This window comes from Mobula hypostoma, chromosome 11 (genome assembly GCF_963921235.1).
Source record: "Mobula hypostoma chromosome 11, sMobHyp1.1, whole genome shotgun sequence".
NCBI lineage: Eukaryota > Metazoa > Chordata > Chondrichthyes > Myliobatiformes > Myliobatidae > Mobula > Mobula hypostoma.
Window position 1 is genome coordinate 4,303,324 of NC_086107.1, and position 22,594 is coordinate 4,325,917.

General features: G+C 43.1%; 2 protein-coding genes across 7 annotated transcripts in view; one reads left to right on the forward strand and one right to left on the reverse strand.

The window, feature by feature from the left end:
• Positions 1–8,731, forward strand: part of far1 (fatty acyl CoA reductase 1) — a 135,814-nt gene extending 127,083 nt beyond the window's left edge. For 2 of the 5 annotated variants that reach the window (XM_063061593.1, XM_063061595.1), the window contains 2 exons: positions 2,477–2,604; positions 5,325–8,728. In XM_063061593.1, coding sequence (XP_062917663.1) covers positions 2,477–2,604; positions 5,325–5,487 — 291 coding nt within the window. In that variant the 3' untranslated portion in view covers positions 5,488–8,728. Of the gene's footprint in view, positions 1–2,476; positions 2,605–5,324 lie in introns of all 5 variants that reach the window. The other 3 variants (XM_063061594.1, XM_063061597.1, XM_063061596.1) reach the window with 3 other exon arrangements.
• LOC134353562 (endoplasmic reticulum-Golgi intermediate compartment protein 2-like) overlaps positions 8,669–22,594 on the reverse strand; it is a 54,058-nt gene continuing 40,132 nt past the window's right edge. The window contains exons 10-13 of one of the 2 annotated variants that reach the window (XM_063061601.1): positions 17,674–17,771; positions 15,474–15,636; positions 9,797–9,872; positions 8,669–8,803 (exon numbers count right to left, since the gene is read on the reverse strand). In XM_063061601.1, coding sequence (XP_062917671.1) covers positions 8,794–8,803; positions 9,797–9,872; positions 15,474–15,636; positions 17,674–17,771 — 347 coding nt within the window. In that variant the 3' untranslated portion in view covers positions 8,669–8,793. The remainder of the gene's footprint in view (positions 8,804–9,796; positions 9,873–15,473; positions 15,637–17,673; positions 17,772–22,594) is intronic. The other variant, XM_063061602.1, reaches the window with a different exon arrangement.

The following is a 22,594-nucleotide window of genomic DNA, read 5'->3' on the forward strand; positions in this document are numbered from 1 at the left end:
CTTTGCTGTATGAATTAATTACAATCTGTTTGGACACTTCAATTTCTGATCCTTGGAGTTCTTCCAGGAGTCAGGAATATCTCACTCCTGTATGCCCTCTCGTCTCCATCTGAGATTCTACCAGCATTGATTGTATCATCGGCAAATTTATAGATGATATTTGAGTTATGCTTAGCCACACAATCATGAGTATACAGAGAGTAGACGCAGTGGGCTGTTGATCATCAGCGAGGAGGAGATTTTATCTCCAATCTGTACAGATTGTGGTCTTCCGGTGAGGAAGCCAAGGATCCAATTGCAGAGGAAGGTACTGAGGCCCAGGTTCTGTATCTTCTCAATCAGGATTGTGGGAATGATGGTGTTAAACGCTGAGCTATAGTCGATGAACAGCATCCTGACATAGGTGTTTGTATTGTCCAGATGGCCTAAGGCCGTGTGAAGAGCCATTGAGATTGCACCTGCCATTGACCTATTGTGGCAATAGGCAAATTGCAATGGGTCCAGGTCTTTGCTGAGGTAGGAGTTCAGTCTAGTCATGACCAACCTCTCAAAGCATTTCATCACTGTAGATGTGAGTGCTACCGGGTGATGGTCATCAACGCAGCTGACTATTCTTCTTAGGCACTGGTATAATTGTTGCCTTTTTAAAACAAGTGGGATCTTCTGCCCGTTGCAGTGAGAGGTTGAAAATGTCCTTGAATACTCCCACCAGTTGGTTGGCACAAGTTTTCAGAGCCTTACCAGCTACTCCATCAGGACCTTCCGCCTTGTGAGGGTTCACCCTCTTTAAAGACAACCTATCATCAGCCTCCAAGACAAAGATCACAGGGTCACCAAGTGCAGCAGGGATCTCCACAGCTGTAGTTATATTCTCCCTTTCAAAGTGGGCATAGAAGGTGTTGAGTTCATCTGGTAGTGAAGCATCGCTGCCATTCATGCCATTGGGTTTCACTCTGTAGGAAGTAATGTCTTGCAAACCCTGCCAGAATTGTCGTACATCCGATGTCACCTCCAAGCTCATTCGAAATTGTCTCTCTGCCCTTGAAATAGCCCTCTGCAAGTCATACTTGGTTTTCTGGTACAGACCTGGGTCGCCAGCCTTGAATGCCACAGATCTAGCCTTCAGCAGATGATGTACCTCCTGGTTCATCCACAGCTTGCCCTTAAGGAATGTCAACACACTGTCTTTTTTATGCCATTAACCGTGGGTTCTATGGGCCGTAGGCTAGCAAGCCCCAGTCTGGAGCAACACTAACAGAACTAGTAGTGCTGTATTACTGTAGACCTCTTGCTTAAGTGGTCTCTCCTCGTAGCCACTTTGTTCTTGCTCTTCCTGCAGGGCCATTATGTTTCTCTCCGGAAGGATTTGTTCAGCTCTCTTTTTGTACTTAATTTTAAATCTGTTTCCATCAATTTTGTAAGCTTTCTATTTTGTTGGCATTATTTTTTAAAATCTTTCTCAACAGATTTCTAGTTTATTTCCCAATTATCTTTATAGAACATCGAACGTAAAACAGTACAGCAGAAGAACAGGCCCTTCAGTTAACTTTCTTGTTCTGAGCCGAATAAATTAGTAACGAATGGCAAACTAATCTAATACTTTCTGCCTACACATTGTCCATATCCCTCCATTTTCCTCACATTCATGTGCCTATCTAAACATCTCTTAAGTCCCTAATGTATCTGCCTCTACTACGAATTCCAGGCACCCGTCAACCTGTATTTAAAAAAAAAAACAGCTTAACTCCGACATCCCTGTACTTTCCTGCAATCACCTTAAAATTATGCCCTCTGGTAGTAGGCATTTTGACACTGTCTACTCTATCTACGCCTCTCGTAATCTTAGAAACCTCTGTCGGATCATCCCTCAGCCTCTGCCACGCCAGAGTAAACAACCCAAGTTTGTCCAACCTTTCGTTATAGCACAAGCCCTCTAATCCTCTGCACTCTCCAAAACTTCGATTTCCTCCCTGTGATGGGGGCGACCAGAACTGTCCAATGTGGCCTAACTAGAGTTTTATAAAGCTGCAACATTAATTAACTTTTGAGCTCACTGTCTCAACTCTTAACCACCCTATTAATCTGTGTATCCAGTGGGGGCGTACAAATTCTGAAGAAGGGTCTCAGACCCGAAGCATCAGTTGCTTCTCTCTCCACAGAAGCTCCTGATCTGTTTCCAGCAGTTTCTGTGTTCATTACTTAAAACTATTGTCTGGTTACTAAACCTGTCTGGTGGGGAAAAACCCAGGAGATGTTTTCTGTGAGATGTGACCTGAACAGAATTTGTGTTCTTATGGAAGCCCTGATGTGCTGTGGGAAGGTTTATTTTCATCTGCAGTGTTTGGAATTTCTTATGCATACTTCATGAAAATATTTGGCCAAAACTGTCTATCTGCCCATGAATGGTCAAACTGTTCAAATGAATTCTCCTATTTGAGCAATGTTTACATTCAACTTTATTTTTCTTACCCGCCAGGTGTTTAACTGTGATGTGAGGCAGCTGCACTGGGCTGAGTACATGGAAAACTATTGCATGGGAACAAAGAAGTACGTACTCAACGAGGAGCTCTCCGGGTTACCTGCAGCCAGGAAACATCTGATCAAGTATGTTGGCATAAGTTAGTTTGTGATGTGCTGTGTCATGTCAAAGTTGAAATTGCAACAGAAGCGCAATGGGCAACATTAGGATCAAATCCAGGTTACAGTGTAAAGTGAGATATTCCACTGAACAATCAGATATTTGCGGTTGTCACCTCGTTGGCAGATTGGTTGGAAGGGTGCATGTTTTCTCATTTACAATGATCAGTGAATGTTTGAAATGGTCCTGTACTCCACAGCCTTAATATACTCCATTGTTATTGTAGCTTATCCAAGGCATGTACATGATAAACAGACAGTGTTAAAAATGATAAGAGATGGGAACAGAATTAGACCATTTGGCCCATTGAGTTTGCTCCACCATTCCATCATAACTGTTTTATTTCCCCTCTCAACCCCATTCTCCTGCCTTCTCCCTTTATTCTTTGACACTGTTACTGATCAAGAACCTTTCAATCTCCGCTTCTATGTCAGTGAATTCCACAGATTCAACAGCCTCTGGCTAAGGAAATTCCTTCTCATCTCTGTTCTAAAGGGATGTCCTTCTGTCCAAAGGCTGTGCCTTCTGGTCCTGGACTTTCCCACTATTGGAAACATCCTCTGCATGTCCACTCTATCACTTTCTCAGTATCTAAGTGTTGGATGCAAGTTTGATTTCAGTATTTAAGAGAAATATGGATAGGTATGTGGATCACAAGGGTTTGGAGGGTGCAGGTCGATGGGACTAGTCACCGACTAGATGGTCCACTTTCACCGGTATCTCATTTCACACTCTCACGACCCTCTGAGTGAAGAAGTTTCTCCTTGTGTTCCCTTTAAGCATTTCACCTTTCACCATTAACCCATGACCTCTAGTTGCAGTCCCACCCAACCTCAGTGGAAAAAGCTTGTATGGATTTACCCCATCTATACCCCTCATAATTTTGTATACCTCTATTAAATCTCTTCTCAATCTTCTACTTTCCAAGAAATAAGGTCCTAACACTCTGTCTTTCCTTATAACTTAGGTCCTCCAGTCCTGGCAAGATCCCTGTAAATTTTCTCTGTACTCTTTCAACCTTATTGACATCTTTCCTGTAGGTCGGTGACCAAAATTGCACACAATACTCCAAATAAGGCCTCACCAATGTCTTGCACAACTTCGACATAACATCTCGTCTCCTGTGCTCAGTACTTTGATTTCTGAAGGCTGACGTGCCAAAAGCTCTATCTGCCTGTACTGCTACGTTTAATGAATTATGAACTTGTATTCCCAGATCCCTTTGTACTCCCACACCCCTCATTGCCCTACTGTTCACTGTGTAAGACCTACCCTGGCTGGTCCTACTGAAGTGCAACAACTCGCACTTGCTGTATTAAATTCCATCTGTCAATCTTCAGCTCATTTTTCCAGCTGGTCCAGATCCCACTGCAAGCTTTGAAAGTCTTCCCCATTGTCCATGGCGCCCTCAATCTTGGTGTCATCTGCAAATTTGCTGACCCAATTAACCACATTATCATCTAGATCATTGATATAGATGACAAACAACAAAGGACCCAGCACTGATCCCTCTGGCACACCACTAGTCACAGGCCTCCAGTCAGAGAGGCAACTCCCTACTACCACTCTCTGGCTTCTCCCACAAAGCCAATGTCTAATCCAATTAACTACCTCGTATTGAATGCCAAGTGACTGGCCCTTTCTGACCAACCTCCCATGCAGGACCTTGTTAAATGCCTTTCTGAAGTTCATGTGGACAGCATTCACTGCTTTGTTCTCATCCACTGTCCTGGTAACTCCCTTGAAAAACTATTAAAATTGGTTAGACACGACCTACCACATGCAAAGCCATGCTGACTATCCGTAATTAGCCACTGTCTATTAAAATACTTGTATCTGGTCCCTTTGAATACCTTCCAATAACTTTCTCACTATGGATGTCAGGCTCACTGGCCTATAACTTCCTGGTTTATTCTTGGAGCCTTTCTGAAACAGTGGAAAAATATTATCTATTCTCTTATCATCTGGTACTTCACCTTTTGCTAAAGATGATATAAATATCTCTGCTCAGCCCCCTGCAATTTCTGTATTTGCCTCCCACAGGGTCCAGGGGAACACCTTGTCAGGCCCTGAAGATTCATCCACCCTAATTTGCTTGAAGACAGCAAACATCATCTCCTCTGTAATCTGTGTATGCTCCATGATCTCACTGCTGCTTTGCCTCACTTCTGTGTCCATCTCCCAAGTAAATATAGATGCAGAAAGTCCATTTAAAATCTCCCCCATCTCTTTTAGCTCAATGCATAGATTATCATTCTGATCTTCCAGAGGACCAGTGTTGTCCCTTGCAACCCTTTTGCTCTTAACATATCTGTAGAATCTCTTAGGATTCTCCTTCACCTTGCCTGATAGAGCAACCACATACCTTCTTTTAGCCCTCCTAGTTTCTTTCTTAAATGTTCTCTTGCATTTCTTGTACTCCTTAAGTACCACATCTGTTCCAACCTGCCTATACTTGTTATGCAGATCTTTTTTTTTCTTAGACAGGGCCTCAATATCTCTTGAAAGCTAAGGTTCCCTAAACCTGTTATATTTACCTTTTATTCTGACAGGCACATACAAGCTTTGTACTCTTAAAATTTCACTTCTAAAGGCCTCCCACTTACCAAGTACACCTTTGATTCTTTGCTGTTTTTCTGTAAATTAATATTTGGAAGGTTGAGAGGCTGTTTTCTTTGAATTGTAGGTTAAGAAATATTCGCTATGCATTCAACACAATCCTGGTTGTCCTGATCTGGAGGGTCTTCATCGCAAGATCACAGATGGCGCGGAATATCTGGTACTTTGTGGTCAGCCTATGCTACAAGTTCCTGTCATACTTCCGGGCGTCAAGTACCATGCGATACTGAAGAACCCACAAGTACTCAGTCATCTATGCATTTATGGATAGCTGTACTGGACATTGATAAAATCTTGTGTTAATGTTTGTACTAAAAAAAACCTGTACCCAGTTCTATTTTGTCATGTCTGTAATTTGTTAAGGCTACTTTATTATAATTTAGGACGGCTATCTAGCATCATTCTAAGTACAGAAATGCACTGAAATACAATGGAAAAACTATTTCAGGGTTTAAAATAAGCTTTAACACTGAAGGGAGAATGATATGGGGAAAACAAGTTTAATTTTTTCCATTGAATTATTGTATTGAAATTTCTGTAGGTCAAGTCTGCTACTTCAGAGTTCATGAAACATGTCCTGTTGCAAGTGCAGTCTGTCCATAAATACTAATCTACTCATAGTGCATGCTTTTTATTGGTTTATCTTCTGGTCACTGCATATGACATTCAGTTTGAACTTCAGTGGTGTAAAAAATTTAACAGAAACAGGTCTTATCAACAGTGAAGCTGGAGTTTGCTGCCTTCTGCGTCTTCTCACGGCATTGGCCGTGTAGCTGAGCATCCCCCTAAACTGCTTCTTGACTGCCCTGTCGGTAATGGTGCAGTAGCAGTGCTAACTGCTTTAACTGAACTAAGCACAAAGCAGCAATCAGTAGTTAATCGCTGAATATTAATTGCGGGCTGGTTCTTGGCTGGATACTGCAGTCAGCTTGGGATGCATTTGACCAAAAGTATTAGAGGAAGCTTTTCTTTTCATATCTACTGCGGAATATTCTAATACCATCCTTAACTAAAACAAGACAGTACAGGAGTGTAAAACCTAAGCTCAATGGGTGCCACGGTAGAGTACGGTTAGCGCGACACTGTTACCGATCAGACTGTTGGAGTTCAGTTCTAGCGCTATCTGTAAGGAGTCTGTACTATGGCCATGTGAGTTTCCTCCAAAGTAGTAGGTTAATTGGTCATTGTAAATTGTCCTGCGATTAGGCCAGGACTAGGTGGTTTGCTGGGTGCTGTGGCTTGTTGGGCCAGAAGGACCTGTTCTGTGCTAAGTAAAAAAAAAAATAACGGAGCTTTAACTGAATGTCTGCCTGCAAAGAAAAAGATAATCTGGCTGAGAGAGCAGGAAGGAGGTTAAAAGTAAAATGTGATGAAGCTGTTTGGCAATATGCTTTGTGCATTTTTCAGAGCAATTTCACTCCCTCCTCTCAGCCAGATATCTCCTAAATTAAGGTGTGGGTTTTGTACAAAAGATGCAAGTTATCTATTGTGCCTGAAAGGTTAAGCAGTATCGGGGAATTAATGCACTATGCTCTCCGCAGAAATGGTTGGATTTCGCAAAAAGGAAAATAGTTGTATTTGACCTTGATATGGGTAGGGGAAAGATGCTTCTAATGAGAGAATGTGCCTGATTTTATTATAAAGTTATGCCGAAGAGTTTTAACTAATTCCAGAATGTCAGCTGAGCTCTTCCATTTGTAGCTGAGATAGCCAGTTTCTTTATTGTAAGGTTGAAATGCATAAGTTATGTTGTTACAAGCAGAGTTCCCCTAGAACCTGAGCTGTGAATATCCCGCATTCTTTTGTGGCCTCCTGTTCTTCTTACACCCATCACCCAACAGAGACATAGGCTGCCGAGAGCAGCTCGCCAGAGTCCTCTGTCCTGGGCTGATAGAAGGTTGATCTGCCCTGTGGCTTCGGCTTTCACCACATGACTTCATATGTCTTCTAGGCAAGGATCCTTCCTCTCCCACAGATGAGGTCTTTGGAGCTTCTGTTGGCATTTCTGTAGTGCTGTGTTTTTACGGGATCCTATCTAGCCCATGCCCAACCCTCCTCTTTCACAGTCGGGTTAGGGACCGTCCATAGTGGAGTTTTTCTGGCCTGATAACCAATATAATCTCACGTTTCCATCAATGGTGAGTTTGCGGATGTTAGTGATGCGTTCTAGTCAGTATTTTAACTGACTGGACTAAATTGTTAATGTCAAACCATTCTGTATATGGATGAAAAAATGATGGTATGAAAAACTATATACTAACTATTTGAGTTACTAATAGTTGGCTGTGATGCCAGAGTGAAGCATTAATCTTTGTATAAATGATTAATTGTTTCAATTCAGGAAAGTTGAGGTGAAACCAAGAAGTTAAATTAAGCTGAATATCCAACGTCACCTGCCTTTAGTTCACCAGATTGTGTTCTTTCTCATTACTTGGGACACCTTTCATTTCATGGCATGAATTATCCAACCCCCACAAGATCTCCCCCCTATTACCCCCCCCTCCCCGGCAAACTCCTCCCACACACTCCCCCACAAAATGTCTCCACTGTTGATCAAACATGAGCCACCTGTGGTCACAAGTTTGACAGCTGAGTTCATGTCAGTGTCAGTATTGTTGACCACACTCTGCTTGATACCTTGGTTTAAACCATTCAGTTTCCTGGCACACTCTGCATTCTGCAGCACAAGGTCTGGCGTGTTTCTCCATTCCTCACCTCTTCCTGCCCCTTCACTTTCACTGCCTATATCTCTAAACTGGATGGCCACAACCCCTATCTCTTATGGTGTAGGGAATTGTGTTGACAACTGTAATTCAAGCCTTGCTTTATACAGTCAAACTGAGGGCATTTGTAGTTGGTGAGAGCCCTTTCCAAATGTTTACTTGTAGTTACTGACTTTGGCCTTTTTGTAAATAGCAGATAAAATTTCCAGACATCTGCTTTGCCTGGCCCTGTCTTTGTGCCGCCTTTGACAGGTATGGGTGGTGGTTGAAGGGAACCAGGCTGTAAATGGCACTGGGTTTTGGCATGCACTTAAAAATCTGTTGTAGAAATGGTTTATTAGTGTGCATGGTGCGGCTGGCTGCCTTAAGCAATGATGGTTTTTAGTTAACGTTTCTACGAAAGACAACAGATGATGTTTGTAATTGAAAGGTATATATTTATTGCTATCAGCTGAGGTTAAATTAGGGTTCTCTGTGTAGGAAATTAATTTAAGAAAATTTTCTGTACACTTATAGCAAAACTTTTTTTCATCCTGAAAGCAATGTTAAGCGCTACACTGCAATGGCAGCAGTCATAGTTTTACACTGTTTGTATGAGAAATGGACAAGCATCAATGTCACAGTTAGCAGTACAACAGTAATTTGTGAATGAAATATTAAACGGGTGCCTTTGAGAATCAATAACACAATAGCCTGTTCATTTAACCTGCTCCTCTTGCAGACCATTCAAAATTATTTCCCCAATTTGTATTTTCAAATACAATAACTGAAAGATCATGGTTATAGTGTCGGTGTTCTTTGACTGAAGTAATTTCATTCGTGTCTATGGAGAAAAGAAATGAGTGTTAACATGCAGTGAAATGCGTCATTTTGTCAATGACCAACACGGTCCGAGGTTATGCTGGGGGCAGCACGCAAGTGTCATTATGCTTCTGGTGCCAACATACTGTAGCATGCCTACAACTTACTAATGTCACGTCCATTTCTCGGGGTTGACCATGGATGTGTCCTAGCTGTCTATGTGATTAGCAAGCTAGGGCAGTATGATATGAAGTCCAAGCTGTTGCTCATGTAGCAGGCTTCCTCTGTCTACGCAGCTCATGAATCTAAAGAAATGACAGAGGACAATACAATTTGGCACCAGTGGTGTCATAGGAGTTGCCACTTAGTATTGAACTCAACATGAGGCTGCTTTAAGGACTCCATCTCTGTACTTTTCCTCGGGGTGTACTCCCAAAACCTTCCCCATGAGTGGGTGTAGCCACGGGGCAGTGGAGGTTTGAGATCAGAGTTTTCCTTCCAGTAAAGCTGCTAACCAAAGTTGACGAGACCTATCTGCCCAAAGTGACTTATTTTAAGGTGCCACTAACCTGCCTTGGCCCTTTCTCCTATCAGTAGAAATGGTTCCACCAGACTTAGCTAAGTCACACATGAAGGCCAGGAGCTGGACTTGGTTGTCAGAGGCTATTTGAGACATATGCCATTGGGAGCATTTAATAGATTGTGGGAGCTTATCCCTACTCTTTCCCTTGGCTATGACATCCTTAAGGAACCACAACTTGCTAACCTAACTCAAACCCATATGAGGAGTAACTTGAGAGAGGTGTGCAAGATGATTAGAGGTATAGTTCGAAAGGACAGCCGGAGACTTATTTCCAGGACGGAAATGGCTAATACACAAGGGCATAATTTTAAGGTGATTGGAGGAAAGCTTATGGGGCTGTCAGAGGTAAGTTTTTTTTTCCCAGAGAATGGTGGGTTTGTGGAACGTGCTGCCAGGAATGGTAGCAGAAATTGGAAGTTATCTCTTACTTACCTTTGTGACTGTTGTCTGGATTTACACTGGCAGCAAAGAAGCTTAATAATAAATGCACAGATTCTGTGTAGAAGCCCTAGAGGGACAAATGTGAAAGTTTTTAGGAGCCAATCAAAATTATGATGCAATGATGATATCAACCTCGAGTTAGAGAACATCTCATTCTGTTAGGCTAGCCTCCAACCTGATGGCATGAACATTGATTTCTCCAACTTCTGATAATTACTCCTCCCTCCTCTTCTTTATTTCAAGTTCAAGTTTAATACATGAATATAGCCAAAAGCAGCAACATTCCACCAGGGCCAAGGTGAAAAACACACGGCACATAACACATGGTTATGATAGCAGAATACATGCAGTCCTTGAGGACATGTCCTCATACAGCTTGTTCTTCCACTGAGCAAACACTCCCCATTCTAGTTGCCCTCTCACGCCTTCTTGCGTCCCAACACCTCCCTTTGTTTTCCCCCTCTCCCATGGTCCTCTATCCTATCAGATTCCTCCTTCCCCAGCCCTTTGCCTTTTCCATCTACCACCTCCCAGCTTCTCACTTCATCCCACCTCCCCCACCCACGTACCTAACCTTTCACCTGTCAGCTTGTGCTCCTGCCCCACACCCTTCTTATTCTGCATTCTCTCCCTTCCCTTTCCAGTCCTGATAGAAGGTCTCAAACCGAAACTCCAAAGGACCTGCACCATTCTATGTTCCACACCCCAGTCCTGGCCCAACCTCTACCCTGCCTCCTCCAACCGCAGTAACACTGCAGCTGCTACTTTCCTTCCTAAAACACTGGTGATTGCAAGACCTGGGGAGCTGCATGCTTAGAAATTGTGGCACAAACTAGATATAATTAAACCAAATTTCAAGAATGGTTTGACATACTTGCCTTTATCGGAAGGAACTGTGAGTACTGGTGCTGGGATGTCTTATGACCAAAGTACATGAATGTTGTGTGCACTTGGTCACCCAGCTACAGGAAGGATGTCCATAAGACATTGGAGTAGAATCGGGCCATTTTATCATGGCTGATCCATTTCTCTCTCAACCCCACTCTCCAGCCTTCTCCCCATAACCTTTCATGCCCTAAATAATTAGGAATCCATCAACCTCCATCTTAAAGTACCCCGTGACCTGGGTGCCCTTGGAAACAAATTCCAGATTTGCCACCCTCTGGCTAAAGAAATCCATCCTCATCTCTGTTCTAAATGGATGCCACTCTATTTGGAGACCGCCCTCTGTTCCTAGACTCCCGCACTATAGGAAACAACCTCTGCACATCCACTGTATCTATGCCTTTAAACTTTCGAAAGTTTTCAATGAGATCCCCCCCCATTCTTCGAAATTCCATCGAGTACAGACCCAGAGCCTTCAGTCGCTGCTCAGATGATGACCCTTTCAATTCCAGAATCATTCTTGTGAACCTCCTTCGAACTCTACCTAATATTAGCATATCCTTTCTTTAATAAGTGGCCCAAAACTGCTCACAGTACTCAATGCGAGGCCTCACCAGTGCCTTATTTACCTCAACATTACATCTTTGCTTTTTTATTCTAGGCCTCTTAAAATGAATGTCAATTGGCTGGGAAGGGTGCAGGAAAGATTCATGAGGGCGGTGTGGTGACAGAAAGGTTTGAGTCAACAGGAGAGCATGGAGGATAGTAGGGTGAGGAATGAGCTTTATCGAGGTGTATGTAAAATCACAAGGGACATAGACAAAGGTGGATGGTAAACAGCTTTTCCCAGGGTAGAGAAACCTAAAGCTATGGGGGAGGAGAAAGACTTAAAATGGGCCAGAGGGACAACTTTCACAGAGAGGTAATGAGTATCACTGTCAGGGTTTATTGTTGTTTAGCAGCAGCGGTGCAGTGTAATAGGTTGCACGGTAGTGTGGCGGTTAGCACAGCGCTATTACAACTCAGGGTATTGGAGTATGGAGTGCAATCCCAGCGCTTTCTGTAAAGAGTGTGCACTTTCTCTCCGTGACCGCATGGCTTTCCCCAGGTGCTCTGCTTTCCTCCCACGCTCCAGTTAGTAGGTTAATCGTTCATTGTAAATTGTCCCGTGATTAGGCTAGGGTTAAATCGTGATTAGGTTTCTGGGCAGAGCAGCTTAAAGGGCCACAAGGGCCTGTCCCACACTGTAGCGCTAAATAAAAACCAATAAATAAAATGTACTAAAATTATAATACAATTCACATTGTCAGGACTGGAGGGCTTGAGTTATAAAGAGAGACTGGAAATGCTGTTTTCCCTGGAGTGTAGGAGGCTCCGGGGTAACCGTATAGAGATTTATAAACTTGTAAGGGACACAGGTAAGTAAATGGCCTCAGACCCTTCCCCAGGGTGGAGACGACAAAAACCGGAGGGCGCAGGTTTCAGGTGAGAGGGGAAATCTTCTCACACAGAAGGTGGTGGGTATATAGGAATGAGGTGCTAGAGGCAGATACTGTCCATTATCAAGATTTAAAAGACATTTTCTCATCTACATAGATAGGAAAAGTTCAGAGGGATAGGGACCAAATGGGATTAACTTGAATGGATGCCTTGGCCAGCATTGATGAGTCGGGCCAAAGGGCCTATTTCTATGCTGTGTGACTCTCTGAATTTTGTTGAACTTGGTATAAATGACAAGAAAGTATTATGAATTTCAAGATCCCCCCAAATCCTTGGTTTCTCCTAGCATCCGCGATCATTGGCAACCAAGGCTAGTTGTTGCTCTAATCTTGAAGATTGTGTCTGTGCATCCACAACACAGAAGGCTATGACATTGATTCACAAGGATGTTGTTGGGACTGGAGTCTGTGCTATATAACTCCAAGATTACATCCTCACTGACAGTGCAGCACTCCCTCAGATTCCACCTTTCAGATGCTGCCCTCAAATCTCCAGACAATATATTTTATTCAGAGATACAGAAACATAGAAAACCTACAGCACAATACAGGCTCTTCAGCCCACAAAGCTGTGCCAAACAGTCCTTGCCTTAGAAATTATGTAGGGTTAAATACATTGGGATGCAAAAGTTTGGGCACCCCAGTCAAAATTTCTGTTACTGTGAATAGCTAAGCGAGTAAAAGATGACCTGATTTCCAAAAGGTATAAAGTTAAAGATGACACGTTTCTTTAATATTTTAAGCAAGATTACTTTTTTATTTCCATCTTTTACAGTTTCAAACTAACAAAAAAGGCAATGGGCCCGAAACAAAAGTTTGGGCACCCTGCATGGTCAGTACTTAGTAACACCCCCTCTGGCAAGTATCACAGCTTATAAACGCTTTCTGTAGCCAGCTAAGAGTCTTTCATTTCTTGGTTGGGGGATTTTCACCCATCCTTCCTTGCAAAAGCTTTCTAGTTCTGTGAGATTCTTGGGCCGTCTTGCATGCACTGCTCTTTTGAGGTCTATCCACAGATTCTCGATGATGTTTAGGTCAGGGGGCTGTGAGGGCCATGGCAAAACCTTCAGCTCGCGCCTCTTGAGGTAGTCCATTGTAGATTTTGAGGTGTGTTTAGGATCATTATCCTGTTGTAGAAGTCATCCTCTTTTTTTTTTCCAGACAGTGTGATGTTTACTTCCAGAATTTGCTGGTATTTAATTGAATTCATTCTTCCCTCTACCAGTGAAATGTTCTCTGTGCCACTGGCTGCAACACAAGCCCAAAGCATGATCGATCCACCCCGGTGCTTAACAGTTGGAGAGGGGTTCTTTTCATGAAATTCTGCACCCTTTTTTCTCCAGACATACCTTTGCTCATTGCAGCCAAAGAGTTCTGTTTTAACTTCATCAGTCCACAGGACTTGTTTCCAAAATGCATCAGGCTTGTTTAATGTTCCTTTGAAAACTTCTGACACAATGAGCAAAGGTATGTTTGGAGAAAAAAGGGTGCAGAATTTCATGAAAAGAACCCCTCTCCAACTGTTAAGCACGGGGGTGGATCGATCATGCTTTGGGCTTGTGTTGCAGCCAGTGGCACGGAGAATGTTCACTGGTAGAGGGAAGAATGAATTTAAATACCTGCAAATTCTGGAAGCAAACATCACATCGTCTGTAAAAATGCTGAAGATGAAGAGCGGATGGTTTCTACAACAGGATAATGATCCTAACCACACCTCAAAATCCACAATGGACTACCTCAAGAGGTGCAAGCTGAAGGTTTTGCCATGGCCCTCACAGTCCCCCGACCTAAACAGCATCGAGAATCTGTGGATAGACCTCAAAAGGGCAGTGCATGAAAGACAGCCCAAGAATCTCACAGAACTAGAAGCCTTTTGCAAGGAAGGATGGGTGAAAATCCCCCAAACAGGAATTGAAAGACTCTTAGCTGGCTACAGAAAGCATTTACAAGCTGTGATACTTGCCAAAGGGGGTGTTAGTAAGTACTGACCATGCAGGGTGTCCAAACTTTTGTTTCAGGCCCTTTGCCTTATTTGTTATTTTGAAACTGTAAAAGATGGAAATAAAAAAGTAATCTTGCTTAAAATATTGAAGAAATGTGTCATCTTTAACTTTATGCCTTTTGGAAATCAGGTCATCTTTTACTTGCTTAGCTATTCACAGTAACAGAAATTTTGACTGGGGTGCCCAAACTTTTGCATGCCACTGTATAGCCCTCTATTTTTCTGAGCTCCATGAACCTGTCCAGGAGTCTCTTAAAAAACCCTGTTGTATCCACCTCCACCTTTGCCGGCAGCCCATTCTAAGCACTCACCACTCTCTGCATTATAAAAAAACTTGCCCGACATCTCTGTACCTACTTGCAAGCACTTTAAAACTGTGCCCTCTTGTGCTAGCCATTTCAACCCTGGGAAAAAGCCTCTGACTATCCACACAATCAATGTCTCTCATCATCTTGTACACCTCTATCAGGTCACCTCTCATCCTCCGTTGCTCCAAGGAGAAAAGACCGAGTTCACGCAATCTATTCTCATAAGGTATGCTCCCCAATCCAGGCAACATCCTTGTAAATCTCCTCAGCACCCTTTCTATGGTTTCCACATCCTTCCTGTAGCGAGGCAACCAGAACTGAGCACAGTACACCAGGTGGGGTCTGACCAGGGTCCTATATAGCTGCAACATTACCTCTCGGCTCCGAAACTCAATCCTACGATTGATGAAGGCGGATGTACCGTATGTTTTCCTCACCACAGAGTCAAGCTGTGCAGCAGCTTTGAGTGTCCTATGGACTCGGACCCCAAGATCCCTCTGATCCTCCACACTACCATTAATACTATATTCTGCCATCATATTTGACCTACCAAAATGAACCACCTCACACTTATCTGGGTTGAATTCCATCTGCCACTTCTCAGCCCAGTTTTGTATCTTATCAATGTCCCGCTGTAACCTCTGACAGCCCACCACACTATCCACAACACCCCCAACCTTTGTGTCATCAGCAAATTTACTAACCCATCCCTCCACTTCCTCATCCAGGTCATTTATAAAAATCACAAAGAGCAGGGGGTCCCAGAACAGATCCCTGAGGCACACCACTGGTGACTGACCTCCAGTGAGATGGAGGAACTGAGGGAAATACATGTTAGTAGGGAAGTGGTGTTAGGTAAATTGAAGGGATTAAAGGCAGATAAATCCCCAGTGCCAGATGGTCTGCATCCCAGAGTGTTAGATGCACCAAGAGATGTTCTCTGTGTTTGTTCCACCTCCTGCGTCAATCCCTACCTGCAGTGGAAAATATCCCCCCAGCTACACCACAGATGCGAATGAGAAGCTGGTAGGTGGACATTCCTTCCTCAGAGATCAAGATCTTAAGGCAGCTGATATCGTATTTCACCAGGATACCCGGCATCTCGTCCTTCCTTCCCATCCCTGCCATCATCTTCTCCTGCAACGATACAAAAGAGTGATGGCTTGATAATTCTGACCATTTGGATAAATAACATCGTACAGGTGACTAGATCCTGAACCAAAGGGATAACTGCACTCAACTTCACTTGCTTCATCACTGAGGTGTTTCCACAACCTATGAACTCACTCTCATGTTCTCTATTGCTTACTTTTATTAAAATTATTTTGTTTCTTTGTATTTACTGTGAATGCCCACAAGAAAATGAATCAGGGTTGTATATGGTGACATATGTGCACTTTGATCATAAATTTACTTTGAACTTTGAACCTCAGAGTTGCACATGGGCCAAGCCAGTCAAGGATGAGATGGGCTCTTTCTATGCTCTGTCACTTTATAGTTCTCTGACTCCAAAACCAGTTGTCTTTCATATTCATTTACCTTAGCATCTCCAAGTTCATGACCAGTAATTATACCTCACCATCAGGTTCCTGAACCAGAGGGGGATATTCAACTTCACTTGCCTCATCACTGGACTGTTCTCACAACCTATAGATTTGCTTTCAAGGACTCATCTCATGTTCCTGATATATATTGCTCATATATATATATTTTTTCCTTTTTTTCTATTTGCAGTTTGTCTTGTGCACATTGGTTATTTGTCCACCTGTGTGGTTTTTCATTGCTTCCATGGTGTTTCTTTGTATTTACTGTGATTGCCTGTAATAGAATGAATCTCAGGGTTCTATGGTGACATATATGCACTTTGTTAAGAAATTTGAACTTTGGTACACAGGCCATAGGCACAGGCCCTTCAGCACATGACGTGACTAACTAAATGCCCAGAGCAGCAGCACATACAGAACACTAAAGGACTAACACGGCTACGTGTTCAGCCCAGTTGTCCCGTCCTTCCACCAGACTGAGCAGAACATCATTCCCTACGGCATAGGCAAATGGGGAGGTTTGATGGCGGTATACTAAATGATGAGGGGTATAGATAAGGTAAATGCCAGCAGCCTTTTCCCACTGAGCTTGGGTGAGACTAGAACTAGAGGTCATAGGTTAAGGCTGAAAGGTGAAATATTTAAGTGGAATCTGAGGAGGAAGTGGTGAGAGTGTGTAATGAGCTGGTAGTGGAAGTGATGGATATGGGTACAATTTCAACATTTTGGAGAAGTTCGGCTAACTATATTGATGGGAGGGGGTTGGAGGGCTATGGTCTGGGTGCAGGTTGGTGGAACTAGGCAAATTAATAGCTTGGCTGGACTAGATGAGCCCAAGGGCCTGTTTCTGTGTTGTAGAGTTCTATGACTATGTCTACTTCTTGAGGTTAGTTGCAAATGCATTGCTTCTCACATTACACATGACCATGAGTGACCCTCCGATAGCGGGGGGGTGGGGGTGGGTAAAGGGGAGGGAACCTTGGATGTTGTGTCCTGCTGTCTATGTGATACGCAAGCCAGGTCAGTACGATATAGAGAGCAAGCTGTTGCCCATGTAGTAGGGTCCCCTCTCCATGCATCTGATGAATCTAAAGGAACGGCAGAGACCGAAACAGTTTGGCACTAGCGTTGTCACAGGAGTTGCCAGTCAGTTTTGAACACAACGTAGGACTGCCTTAGGGACTCCAGCTCTGGGTTTTTCTCCCGAAGCCTTCCCCATGAGTGGGTTTAGCTGCAAGGCAGTGGATGCTTAAGATCAGAGTCTTCCTTCTCCAAGATGAACTGCCAACCATGGCTGATGAGTTCCATCTGCCCAAAGCCACTGGTTTTAAGGCACTAGTAACCCACCTTTGCCCCTTTTCCTGTCAGTAGAAATGGTTCCACTGGATTTAGTAGCTAAGCCTCTCGTGAAGGCCAGGAGCTGGACTTGATTGTCAGAGGCTATTTGAGATTCACGTCATTGGGAGCATTTATTGGTAGTGGGAATTTATCCGCACTACCTCCCACAGCTATGACAACCTTAAGGAACCATACACATGACCACAAACACCATTCTCCAGCAATTGAGGGGAGGTGCAGATGTTGAGTGAGTGAAGTTCCCTTTCCCAGAACCACCTGTATTCTCACTCACCTGCTCTGAGACAGAGTATTGGTAGGTGCTTGTGGAGAACTTGTAGGTGTTTATCTCAGTTGGCACGACTATCAGGAAATAACGGAACATGTACAGTCCTGTGAACAAACATAGAAGTATCAGACATTTAAAACAGCATGCATAAAATGGGATGGTTCAAGTTCAAGTTTAATAATTATTCAACCATACGAAAGTAGCCAAACAAAATGGTATCCCCCCCAAAGCCAACGTGCAAAACGCATTACCAACGGCACACAGTGTGTATAATTACGACAGCAGAAAAACATACAATCACAAAAATATATATATGTAGCCTCAGTGTCCGAGTGGTCTGGCCCGTAGATTGATGGTGCCCATGTCTAGTGTGTTCTTTCACCGAGCCGACACTGGAGAGGAGCATCGAGTGAGAAGGCCAGCCCCCAAACCTGTGCGGATTCCATCATGCCCACAGCTGGAAATCTCCACACACTCCCTGACTGCGTGCCTCCCCCACCCCCAGGTGGCCGTGACAGGCAACTCTGCAACATGATTTTAAATTAACTCAGGTGATGTGGCAGAGGGTGGCCAGCGTTTATTGACCATCTCTAATTGATAAATTGGTTGATTGTTGTCACGCATACCAAGATACTGTGCGGGATATAAAGAGTTGTTTAGCATGCCATGCATATAGATCAATTCTTTGCAACATTTTTGAGGGAAAACAACAATAGAATGTAGAATAAAGTGTAACAGCTACAAAGAAAGTGGAGTGCAGGCAGTCAATAAGGTGCAAGGTCATAATGAGGTAGATTGGGGGGGGGTCAGAGGCCTTTATTGTCGTACTAGGGGACCATTAAAGAATCTAATAACAGTCTATCCTTGAGCCTGGTGGTACGTGCTTTCTGGTGTTTGAACCTTCTGTCCGAGGGGAGAGTGGAGAGGAGAGAATGCCTAGGGTGGATGTGGTCTTTGTTCATGTTGACTGCTTTCCTGAGGCAGTGAGCAGTGAAACCCAAGTCCATGGAGGAGAGGTCTGTTTCTGTGATGTGCTAAGCCATGTCCACAACTGTCTGTGGTTTCTTGGAGGTCACACACAGAGCAGTTGATGCATTCAAGATGGAAGTTTTCTATTGTGGACCTACAGGTTGATGGGGACATGCCAGTTGGGAGGAGGGGAGAGGAGAAAATGTCCAGAGTGGGAGGGGATCTTTGATTATGTTATCATTTCAAAGTTGAGTACTCCAAGGAAATGCAGACGGTCACAGGGAGACACTTGACAGAGAAAGCACTGGTGTTCGGGATGCGGGGTGGAACCAGGGTTGCTGCAGCCGCGAGGTAGCAGCACTACCTGCTGCTCTGCTGCAGACGTTGGAAATCTGAAATAAAGCAGAAACATTCAGCAGGTGAGGAAGCATCTGTGGAGAGGAAATGCTCAACTTCAGAGGACTTTAGCCTTGGGTTGTATCTCAGTGATAATCTGGTGAAACAGTGAAGCATATGTCTCCAAAAACTTTGACAAACTTCTATTGATGCACAGCGGAGAGTATCCCTGGTTGCATCACGGCCTGGTCTGGAAACACCAATGCCCAGGAATGGAAAAGGTTACAAACAGTGGTAGATAGAGCCCAGTCCATCATGGGTAAAGGCCTCCCCATCATTGAGCACATCTACATGGAGCACTGCCCAAACAAAGCAGCATCCATCAAGGACCCCCATCATCCAGGCACGCTCTCTTCTTGCTACTACCATTGGGCAGGAGGTACAGGAGCATTAGGGACCTCACAACCAGGTTCAGGAACAGTTATTACAATTCAACCATCAGGCTTCTGAACCAGCATTCACCACAACACTGAGTTGATTCCATAACCTATGGACTCATTTTCAAGGACTCTTTAAAACTAATGCTCTCAGTATTATTTTTTTATATACAGTAATGTTTTACACATTGATTTGTCAATCTTTGTTTATGTATAATTTTTCATAAATTATTTTTCCTGTAAATGCCTGCAAGAAAATTAATATACATACATATACATACAGTATACAATATACATATACATACTTTGATAATAAATTTACTCTAAACTTTGAAATATTGACCCTTTCTCTCTTCCACAGTGGCTGCCTGACCTGTTGAATGTTAACAACGTTTTCAGTTTTATTTTATATTTGTGGTCCATTTGGGCTTTTACATAAATCCAGTAGTTCCAAAATCTATTATAGATTCAAACTCTTTATTCCAAATGTATTTCTTTCTTTTTTAATCTTTTTATTAATTTTCAGGTTCATAAACATAGTAACAGTAGTAATACAAAGAGATTGGAATTACATTATTGGTAATAGATATATGCAAGTAAAACTATAGATAATACAAGTATACTAGACCTCCCAAACTCTCAATATGGTTAATCATGATAAAAGGAAAAATAAAAAAAATCACAAGGAAAAAAACCCCAAAGTAACAAAAAACTAAGAAAAAAATACTAAACTAAACCAAACCAAAAACTGATCAAAACAAGGCTGGGCTAATAAAATACATTGAATACAATCATTAATGTCGACAACTCCGCTGCTGTATCCATATATTCTAGATTAATAAAAAGGATTCGGAAAATGTCAAGCTACATCATATGAAAGTGTTGAATAAATGGCTTCCAAGTCTCTTCAAATTTAACCAAAGGATCAAAAATGACACTTCCAAATTTTTCTAAATTTAAACATGATATAGTTTAGGAAAACCATTGAAATGTAGTAGGGGGATTGGTCTCTTTCCAATTCAATAAGATGGATTTTCTAGCCGTTAATGTAACAAATGCGATCATCCAACAAACTGAAGAGGATAAAGAGCTATGATCCATCATTGGCAAACCGAAAATTGCAGTAATAGAGTGAGGTTGTAAATCAATGCACAAAACTGTTGAAATACTCAACTGATATCATGGAAAAAAATTTTAGGTTTAAATCCTTAACATAAGGGTTTAATAACATCTATTTATGATATAATTCTGAAAATACAGCCAGTTATATCGGACAAAATTAAAAATGAATGGGAAAGGGAACTTCAACTTCACTTACCTATAGAGAAATGGGAGAGAATTTTTCAATTAGTTAGCTCTTCCTCTATACGTGCTAAACATACATTGATACAATTCAAGGTGGTAGATAGGGCTCACATGTCTAAAGATAAACTAGCTCGTTTTTACTCCCATATAAATCCTGTTTGTGACAGATGTCACTCTGAGGTAGCTTCCTTGACTCACATTTTCTGCTCTTGCCCTCTTTTGGAAAAAATTTTGGAAAGATAGTTTTAATATTATTCCAAATGTATTTAATTAGAATGAAAGGAGAGATTACTTATTTATGTAATGAATTCATATTCCCCATCTGTCACACTGGGATTTAAACAAGTGTCTGGTTCGGTCTGGTCAGTATGACATCCTGTGTGTCACTATTCGGGTCAAAGTGCAGATGGGAGAAAATGGGATGAGGATTCATCAATCAGCATTAGTACATCCTCAAAATATCCCAAAGCTCTGCGCAGCAGCTGGCTACCTGTTCAACAGCAGAATGCTCGATTTTGCAGAGAAAGTGCTGGCAGCCCACCCCCACGACCTCAATGAAAGATATTAAAAGACATTTATTATCAAAATATATCCATATAGCATACCCTGTGATTTGTCATCTTGCAGGCAGCCACAAAGAACACGAACCTCAGAGTCCCTGCAAGTGAGTCCATGCCTGGTTCATCCTTCATCCTCGGCCTCGATACCTTAATCTCTTAATCTGGCACGGCGCTTAAATCCGCTAACCATCCCTCCACTCAATCTGGCTCGAAGTCCACCAAAAGCTAGTGACTGGTGGAGTTGGGTGCAGTGGGTAGCCCTGCTGCTTCACACCTGCAGAGCCCCGGGTTCGATCTTGACATTGGGCGCTGGTCTGTGTGGAGTTTGCACATTCTCCCCGTGATCTGCCTGGTATTTCCCAGGATCCTCTGGTTTCCTGTCACATCCCAAAGGCATGCACATTGGTAGGTTCATTGGTCACTGCGACTCTTCCTTGGAGTGTCATAGCTCCACCCATAAACATGAGGCTGTTGTTGGTCAAAGTCAGCCATGGATATTGTGTCCCAACTGTCTAAGTGATACGCAAGTCAGGGCAGTACGATGTGGAGAACAAGCTGTTGCCCATGCAGCAAGCTTCTCTCTCCACACAGCTGATGAATCCAAAAAAACCCAGCAGAGACAGATACAATTTGGCACCAGTGGCATCACAGAAGTTGCCAGTCAGTGTAGAAGTCAATGGTGGACTGCCTTAGGGACTCCAGCTCCAGATTTTTCCTTGGGGTTTACTCATGAAACCTTCCCTGTGAGTAGGTATAGCCACAAGGCAGTGGAGGTTTGAGATCAGAGTTTTCCTTCTCCTAGATAAGCTGCCAACCACAGCTGATGAGCTCCATCGGGCCAAAGCGACTGGTTTTAAGGCACCAGTAACCCATTAGTCCCTTCTCCTGTCAGTAGAAATGGTTCCGTTGGGTTTAGTATTTAAGACAGGCATGAAGGCCAGGAGCTGGACTTGGTTGTCAGGAACTATTTGAGGTACACGACATTGGGAGCATTTAATAGGTCATGGGAGCTTATCCCTGCTATCACTTCTGGCTATGACAACCTTAAGGAACCCACCCATGGCGCTGTGATCTTGTAATAGTAAGGGAAACCTGTCAAGGCTATCAGTAGAGTCATAGAGCACTACAACATAGAAACAGACCCTTCAACCCACCTACTCTATGCTGACCTAATTTTCTGCCTAGTGCCATCTACTTGCACCTGGAGCATATTCCTCCATATGCTTCCCATCCTTGGACTTATCCAAACTTCTCTTAAATGTTGCAGTTGAACCCTTCTGCTGGCAGCTGGTTCCACACTTACCCAGCCCTTTGAGTGAA